Source organism: Gymnoscopelus microlampas (assembly GCF_963454915.1).
Source record: "Gymnoscopelus microlampas genome assembly, chromosome: 7".
Classification (NCBI taxonomy): domain Eukaryota; kingdom Metazoa; phylum Chordata; class Actinopteri; order Myctophiformes; family Myctophidae; genus Gymnoscopelus; species Gymnoscopelus microlampas.
Window position 1 is genome coordinate 16,187,145 of NC_139944.1, and position 8,647 is coordinate 16,195,791.

Sequence of the window (8,647 nt, forward strand, 5' to 3'; positions counted from 1 at the left end):
CTTAAACAGCCAAAACGGTCTCAGGTACTTCTATACAACTCTGGCATTTGTCTTGCAATGGAGTTATAGCAAGCTGACCCAGCAAATATGGCAGCGACGTAGACATATGGCCCCAGTGGCCAATGCAGCGTCTATTTATTTATGTCTATGACTTATAGGACACAGTGTGTGTAGGTGTTGTTTGTGTCTGTAGTAATCGGAACAAGAGCTATGTCCTTAAGTCAATCATCAAATCTTTATTGATAAAGAATTTCACGTATAACAGATAGTCTAAACGTTTTACACAAAACATTATGAAACATGAAGAACAAAGACTGGAAAATCCAATGTTTTCAACCAACAGTCCAGTCCAGTATGATACAGTCCAGTCCGGTATGGTACAGTCATGGCATCTCTGTGTTTACTTCCTCTTAAACCTGAAAGACGTGTTCTTTAATTTAAAACCTGGCTGATATTAGCAGCAAACAGAGCTTACATTTTCAGAAAAAACAACAACAACAATATATTTCGAAATCTGTAGTTTCAAAACTGACACTCTAACCAAGTGTTACATCATTCTGTAGCTCCAACATCAAAAACTAACCATTTCAATGTCCCCAATCCCACTTGGGCCTGCCCTGGGTCCCGTTTGTCAACAAAATGTTTGTTATAAAATTCCAGAAAAGTCAAATACTGTATTCTCATATTGGATATTTCCTTTACATGGGATTCCATTGGATATGTTTAGAGGTCAGAAGTTTATAGTTCACTCACTTGGATTTGGATTTAAAACCTCCTCCTCCTTTCTTGTTGTTCATCCCTCCTTTCTTGTTGTTCATCCCCAGTCTCTTCCTGTCCTCAAAGGCCGGTCTGAAACATAAACACATTTCTATAGTAGATATACTGTATTTCATTGCTGATGGTCAGAAACCTCTTATGTCCATAACTTTACTTTTTATGTTTTTTTTTTAATGAATGCCCTACTTCATCTTACTACAGTGTCATCCCAAAGTAGCAAAAATAGCCAATCTACAAGTACTTGCAGATCGGCTATTTTTGCTACTTTTCAATTTGAACTATCTCTCTCTCACTGACCCAGCTCTATGCCTGCGTATCTCGCTCTCACTGATCCAGCTCTACTCTGACGACACACAACAGAAACTGCTGCCTAACAATGCCAACTTGCACTGATGTCTAGCATGTCCATATTTGGAATTTGGGCAGATGTCAGGCATGGCCATATTTGGGCATAATAACAAGCAGAAATATAGCTGCAAGCAGCGATAATACGGGGCCAGGGAATGAAGAGAGAAAAAAGAAAGCAATGATAAGTAATATGCACAATAAGCCATTGAAACATAGAATACTGAACTTGAGAGAAAGAAGACCATGCAATTAACATTAGGATTTTAAACCCTCACTAACCCTAACCTCAGTAAAACAACGCCTAAGCCTATCCTCAAGACACACTATGTGTTATCCGAAAAATGCCAAATCATGATCACCTCAATACATTGTCGTGGACAGGGATCGAACTAGCAACCTACGGACTCTACGGACGTTGCTATCTGAAAAGTTGTGAGGTTGTAGATCGGCTATTTTCACAATGAAGTATATCATACATTAAAAGAGAGACAAAACTATAAGTAATATGCACAATAAGCCATAGAAGACTGAGCTTAAGGTCATGTTTTTTGCAATGCCACCTCTCACCAAGAGAGAGAGAGAGAGAGAGAGAGAGAGAGGGGGAATAGATTGAAGAGAGATGGAAGCAGATTGGATTGATTGGACATCTCAACCTATTGCCATTAACAGGTATCGAACCCTCAACCTTCGGATTGACAGGCTGCAACACTACCTATAGTGCTATAGCTTTGTCCAGGCTGAGGTTGTCTGTTGAAGATAAAAGTGAACCAGTGAAAGCAGCCGATCTACAAGCTCAGAAACACGTTGCTATCTGAAAAGTTTTGAGATTGTAGATCGTCTATTTTCAGAATGAAGTATGTCATACATTGCAAAAACATACCCTCTCAAATAAGCATTTCATGTTATCTTTATCAATTGCACATGTGTTCATTGATACAGTCTTGTTGTTTGCAATGCACTTTAAATGAAGTCTGCATTAAGTGAGGCTTGAACCGGCTACCTTGATGTTGTGAGACATTCACTTAAGCGGGAAGCCATTGGACCAACAGACCTGATCTAGTGAAAACGGAGATCATACAGATGATACCATTTCACGAAAATAGCTGAAAAATCCTGGGTTTAAGTGTTTTTCAAACTGCTCAAAATTGCGGACAATCTAAGGGCGGAGCTTGCTGGTAAAAGTGATACATGTGTTCCTCATGAGTCAAGGCACATGTGTAAGCAGGTTTAATGGCTGTCGGCCAAACGAGGCATGACTTTTGCCTGTTTGAAGTTTGCATTTTCAAAAAATTGCTATAGCGCCCTTGTTTGACCAATTGGAGTAAGATTGGTTTCAGTGATATTTGGAATGACCCTGTACATTACTGCAAATTTTCAAAGAAATGTGAGTCTGCATGTATGTGTTAGGGGCAGATGAATAACTGTCATAAAACTGCAATATTCATTGGCTCATCAAAGCTTCATTTTTTCACTTAGAAGAAATCCGCTTGCACCGTTTGGTCGGCATAGGTCCAAAGTTCATGTTTTTCGTGCAGATTGCTCAAAAATCCCAGGAGGAGATAGATTTTAACAGCTTTTCATGTAATTCAAAATGGTGGGAGATCTAAAGGTCAGAGGTCAAAAGTCAGAGTGTGAAAGTTGTTCATCATGAGGAGACGCATGTGTGTATTGAAGTTGTATGGCTGTAGGTCAAACAGGTCATGAGTTGTACCTGTTCAAAGTTGGCATTTTCAACTGAGTGCTATAGCGCCACCTTTTGATTAAAGATTGTGAGATTTATTTCTTGATAGTTTTTTATGACCATCTATCATATGGCCGAGTTTCGTAAAAAGCGTATGCACGGTTCAGCCAGAACTGCGAAAAGTGGCAGAAGAAGAAACGGAATAATGCCAATAACAAAACGGGTCCATGCTGGAAGCCTGGCCCCGTAATGATGTCACACACTAACAACAACCCAACAGACGGACAGACAGACAGACAGACAGACAGACAGACAGGTCTTACCCTGCTCTGTAGTTTTTCAGAGCCTTGCTGCTGGTGTTGGTCAACTCCTTGTCAAACACAGACTTCTTGCCCCCATTAACGGCTTTCTTTTTGGCTGTTGGACACACACACACACACACACACACACACACACACACACACACACACACACACACACACACACACACACACACACACACACACACACACACACACACACACACACACACACACACACACACACACACACACACACACAGATTAATGCAAGTACTGTAAGCACTTGGCACCAAACGGCAGGCAAAGGTGTAAAAAAGATTACACTATCTGCAAAAGAGTGCAGAGATATTGAAACAATGGCTGCGGAAGAAGAATTTTTCATGTTTATGAACACACTTCAACAGGTTCACACTTATACAGTTGAATGGAAAAGGATTGTGACGATCGTAATTAATAAATAATTGCGATCATCTCAAATAATTGGGATCAGGATATTATGTAATAACAGTGCCAGATAGGGCTGTCAAGATAATGACATTTTACTTGACAATGAATTGTCGCTCAAATAATTGCGATTAACGATTTAATTGTGTTTCTGTCTTTGAACATTATGAATAGAAATTACTTTTCTGTTTGGCTTTTAGGCTTCGTAAACTTAAGTTGCACAGGGCAGATAATAACTTACATAATGTAATAACTTAAAGTTTACACTTAAAAAAAACATGAATAGTGGAAACAGTCGTATAAGCTCAAAACTCGTCACGTAGATCTGCTCTTCCCAATATTTTTGAAAATGTTTGAAAAAATATGAACTTTTTTCAACATGGAAATAATTGTGCCGATTACGTTATTATTAAATTATTATTATTAAAAAATAATTGCGATCATCTCAAATAAGTGCAATGAGGTGATTAGACCTACCTTGGGGTGGGGGCTCGTCCTCGGGCATGGCTCTGGCTCTCTTGGGGCGGCGCTCTCTCTTGGCGGCTCGCTCTGCGTACATCTGAGACTTGAGGACTTCAAACTGGGCGCGCTCCTCAGCCTGGGGGCGGGGCAACACTTTGTGTCAATCAAAGTATGTATGTAATAATGTAACAATAACAATACAATAGCAGCAATACAAATATTAATACTAATAATTATGTATTTACAGTCAGTTGTTTCTTCTTTCCGTCTTTGAGGAATTTTGCCCTCTTTTTAGTTCCTCTCAGAGCCGTGTCAAAGTCCTGCAGAGCTTTATTCACTAGAAGAGATGGAGATAGATGGAAGGATGGATTAATAATAATAATATACTTTATTTATAAATCACTTTTCGAAAACTTGTTACAAAGAGCTTTACAGTGGCAAAATAAAATACACGCTGAAACAATTCAGCTTAAAAACAGATGGTAAGATAAACAACAATAAAATAATGATGACAACAATAAACTAAACAATAAACTAAAATGATCTAAGAGAAGGCCTTGGTATAAAAGTAGGCTTTCAGAAGTGATCTAAAAGATGACACCGAGTTTGCATCCCTCTGGTCCTGAGGCAGGGCGTTCCAGAGTCTAGGTGCCCGGGCTGCAAAAGCCTGATTGCCCCATAGTGACGAGGTGAGTCTAGGGGACAGTCAAGACAGCCCTGCCTGAGGATCTAAGGCTGCACACAGGCTCATACGGTTCCAGCATGTCTAAACTTCATTTATACATGGATGGATAGATGAACATACTGTATGCACCAACACTAGGGATGCACGATTAAGCGGTCACCATATCAGTATCGGCTATCGGTAATGAGAATGCACTGTTTAATTACATCTGCACCCAGGATCACAGTTACTGTGCAACGGGTGAAATCTTCCTACTGGAAAGTTGTATTGCAATATCGGTATCTGTAACGGTCAATTTGACCATGCAATTAATTCGGTAATCGGCCAAAATGTCAACATTGTGCATCCCTAGTCAAGGCTTTATAGGTTACAGTATATCGTCTCTGTCGGGTGGAAACCTCATATGTCCAAAACTGTTACTTTTCAGGATTAAAATATTCAATGATAGCAGATCAACAAGCTCAAAACGAACAAGCTTGTAGTCCTACTATTTTTGATACTATTGTGTGTCGCTCTAGTATGGTAAAGTAGGGCAGTAATTTACGCACAAAAAGTTAAAATATGGAGACAAGAGGTTTCTGCCCGACAGCAACGATATTTAAGTGCATCATACTGTTATAGGTTGCTCTATATTTAAGTGTGTCATACTGACTGCGTTCTGTCTTTCTCTCCTGTCGGGTTTGGAACCAGCTCCTCTCTGGTGCCTCCTCCTCTGTCTGGGTCAGGCGCTTCTGGGCCACACTGATCTGAAACACAAACCCAAAACACACTAGCAAAGTTGTGCATGCAAAGTTTCAGGCCGGTCGGTCCAGCGGTGCCCGAGATTAGCTGATCACGGACGGACAGACAGAAGGATAGGCTCACAGGACACAGTACATAATCTCACACACAGCAACAGACAGACAGACATACCTGAGCCTCTGTGGCAGCCATCTGTCTCTCTTCCTTCTCCAGTCTCATGACTGCATAAATATCTTTCTCCAGACTGGTGATGTGATCTCTGAACTTTAAGATGACCTCTGATACACAGACAGACAGACAGACAGACAGACAGACAGACAGACAGACAGACAGACAGACAGACAGGTTAGTCTGTAGTATAGCTGGGCGATCTGACTTCAAATCAATATCAAGACTATTTCAAATGTTTGCCTCAAAAGTACAATTCATGAACGATGTATAGTGGAAATAGCAGATCTGCCATCTTTGCTATTTTTGCATGCCACCATTGTACAACAAAATATAATACAAGGATTAAGTGGTTAATCAGACTAATTGATTTGGTCAATTGTAAAAAAAAAAAATGAATTGTTTTGTGATTCTTTGATGAATAAGCATCACTTCGTGCAGCGCTGCAAGCTTGTAGGGGGTCCCAGGGGGTCCCTGGCACAAAACATTTTCAGATGGGGGTCCACGGCCAAATACATCAATTTGGGGGTCCTTGACTTGAAAAAGTTTGAGAACCAATGGTGTAGTGCAGTGTCAGTACTGTCAGTACCTTGAGGCAGCACTCGGGCCTTCACTGCGTTCTTGGCCATCTTCACGATGTCCTTCATCATGAGTCTCTCCTGCTCTCCAACCAGAGACACGGAGCGTCCCGCTTTACCCGCTCGTGCTGTTCGTCCCACACGGTGGACGTAATGCTTGGCTGTGTTGGGCATGGTGAAGTTTATCACCTACACACAGAAACATGCTATTTTTGAAAAAGTTTGGAAAATGTTGAATAATTTAGATCTTCTCCAAATCTTCTCTTCTGGAGGTCCCTGGCAGAGAACATTTAAAAATGGGGGTCTGCGGCCAAATACATATCAATTTGACTGGAAAAGGTTTGAGAACCCCTGCTCTATGCTGAGTCAACCTGACCTTGGTTGGCTCTGTACTATCCAGAACATAGCCGATTGTGAGCAAGTTGTGAGCTTGTAGATTTGCCATTTTCAATAAACGTTTTCAGCCGGAATAGGGATGCTAGGTCAAGCGTTAAAACATCTAAAAACACTATAACACATGCCCGTTTGGGTCATGTCCGCTGTATGGAACACCGCTCATCCGATCGACTTCACACGACGACTGTGCACTTCCTTGGGTCCTAAGCATTACATCCGTCAGGTGTGAAGTCCATCGGATGAATGGTTCTCGAGATATGTGAAGGACAGACAGACAGACAGGACTAAAATAAATCAGCAATATCCCAAAGAGTTTCTGACCGTCTTGACTCCATCGATGTCCAGACCTCTGGCTGCAACATCTGTCGCCACCAAGATATCTATCTGGTCATCTTTAAAACGCCTGGACAAGAGAGGAGGAGTGGAGAGGAGAAGAGGAGAGGGGAGGAGAGGAGAGGAGAGAGAAGAGGGGAGGAGAGTGTGATTGATTCAAGTTCTGATCTGGTTCCATTGAACTTACTGATGCTGTTTTTGAATCATTCACTAATTACATTTAATCAATGTTTATAGAGCAGGTGCGTAAGAAATACAATTAATTACTGTCCAGTTATGTGGTACATTTGCACTCTATCATTCTATCAAATTGTGGTCTGTGGCCTAATGCATATTGTTGCTGTCGGGGCAAAACCTCCTATCTCCATATTCTAACTTTTTGTCTCACAGCGCGTTTTTGCTATTTTTTTATTTGAGTCCTGAAAAGTAACAGTTTTGGACATAATGAGTTATCCACCCGAAGATATCAAACTGGAGGTCCTTCAAATGAAAAATTATTGAGAACCGTTACCCCAGTGTGTGTGTGTGTGTGTGTGTGTGTGTGTGTGTGTGTGTGTGTGTGTGTGTGTGTGTGTGTGTGTACCTGAGGTTCTCCAGCCTCTGGGTCTGGCTCAGGTCTCCATGCAGCTCTCCAACCTTCAGCCCCATCAGTCCCAGCAGGATGTGCAGGCGGTGGGCCTGCTTCTTAGTCTGAGTGAAACACATCACGTGATCCTGGAAGGAGCGCGTCAGCAAGGCTGAAACACACACACACGCACAAGTAAGAGTTACAGTAGTAGTAATAGTGTAGAATTACTATTAGCATTATTATTAACTATATGGTCAAATATGGAGAGTTAATTTAAAGTGCAATTTATGGTGAGAACCAAGTCTGACGCTAGAGGCCACTATTCCCTTGGGTGACAGAGTTATTCATTCTATTGAAAAATCCCATATGTTCATCTTAGATCGCGTCATATAAGAACTATGTTCCAAAAACAGACAAGAATCACTAGCACTCCCTGGGCGCTTCAATGACATGCTGTGAGCTTGTATATCTGCTATTTTTGAATAGCCAACGTATAAAATATGGATAAAGGGGTTCAAATGATTGTGCTGCTGTATTAACAAATTTTGCTGGGGACCCCTTGGACCCCCCCACACCCACACCCCAGGGCCCCCACTTTGAGAACCACTGACCTAAGGGCTTCAGTGTCTTCTTGCTCAAGGACACTTTTGACAATGGAAATTGAACCTAGAACCTTCCGTTTCCCCAAACAGTGTTTTCTATCTCCTGAGCTACAACTTGCCCATCATTTACAGTATGTCTAAGTAGTGGCAGTAGCAGCAGCAGTAGAGTAGTACCTGCTACAATAGCTTCTCTGTCGCCCTCTCTGTTGGGTCGTATTCTGATGAACTCTTGTCGCAGGTAGGGGGCGACGTCTGTGTTACTGTTTACGAAGATTCTGACTGGCTGCTTCAGAGACACAGACGCCAGGTCCTTCACCTAGAAATCAGACACAGAGCACATCATTTTAACCACTTTATCCATTTATATGTTAGATATTCAAAAATAGCAGATCTACAAGCTCACTTCGTGCTGGGCTGCGAGCTTGTACATCTGCTATTCTTTTCTTTTATAGCTAAAATGTTTGGAAAAATACCCTAAGCACAAAACACCATTATTTTCACTACCTAGCGTACGTTTTTTATCACCAGCTAGCATAAAAGTGTCATCCGTGTGTGTGTGTGT

The 8,647-nt window shown here is 41.4% G+C and overlaps 1 protein-coding gene across 1 annotated transcript in view; it reads right to left on the reverse strand.

The window, feature by feature from the left end:
* Positions 1–216: 216 nt before the first annotated feature.
* Positions 217–8,647, reverse strand: part of ddx27 (DEAD (Asp-Glu-Ala-Asp) box polypeptide 27) — a 14,363-nt gene continuing 5,932 nt past the window's right edge. Inside the window, exons 11-21 of the mRNA XM_084061958.1 lie at positions 8,260–8,401; positions 7,499–7,652; positions 6,904–6,985; positions 6,198–6,375; positions 5,612–5,718; positions 5,352–5,445; positions 4,260–4,351; positions 4,030–4,150; positions 3,130–3,223; positions 754–849; positions 217–416 (exon numbers count right to left, since the gene is read on the reverse strand). Coding sequence (XP_083918084.1) covers positions 401–416; positions 754–849; positions 3,130–3,223; positions 4,030–4,150; positions 4,260–4,351; positions 5,352–5,445; positions 5,612–5,718; positions 6,198–6,375; positions 6,904–6,985; positions 7,499–7,652; positions 8,260–8,401 — 1,176 coding nt within the window. The 3' untranslated portion in view covers positions 217–400. The remainder of the gene's footprint in view (positions 417–753; positions 850–3,129; positions 3,224–4,029; positions 4,151–4,259; positions 4,352–5,351; positions 5,446–5,611; positions 5,719–6,197; positions 6,376–6,903; positions 6,986–7,498; positions 7,653–8,259; positions 8,402–8,647) is intronic.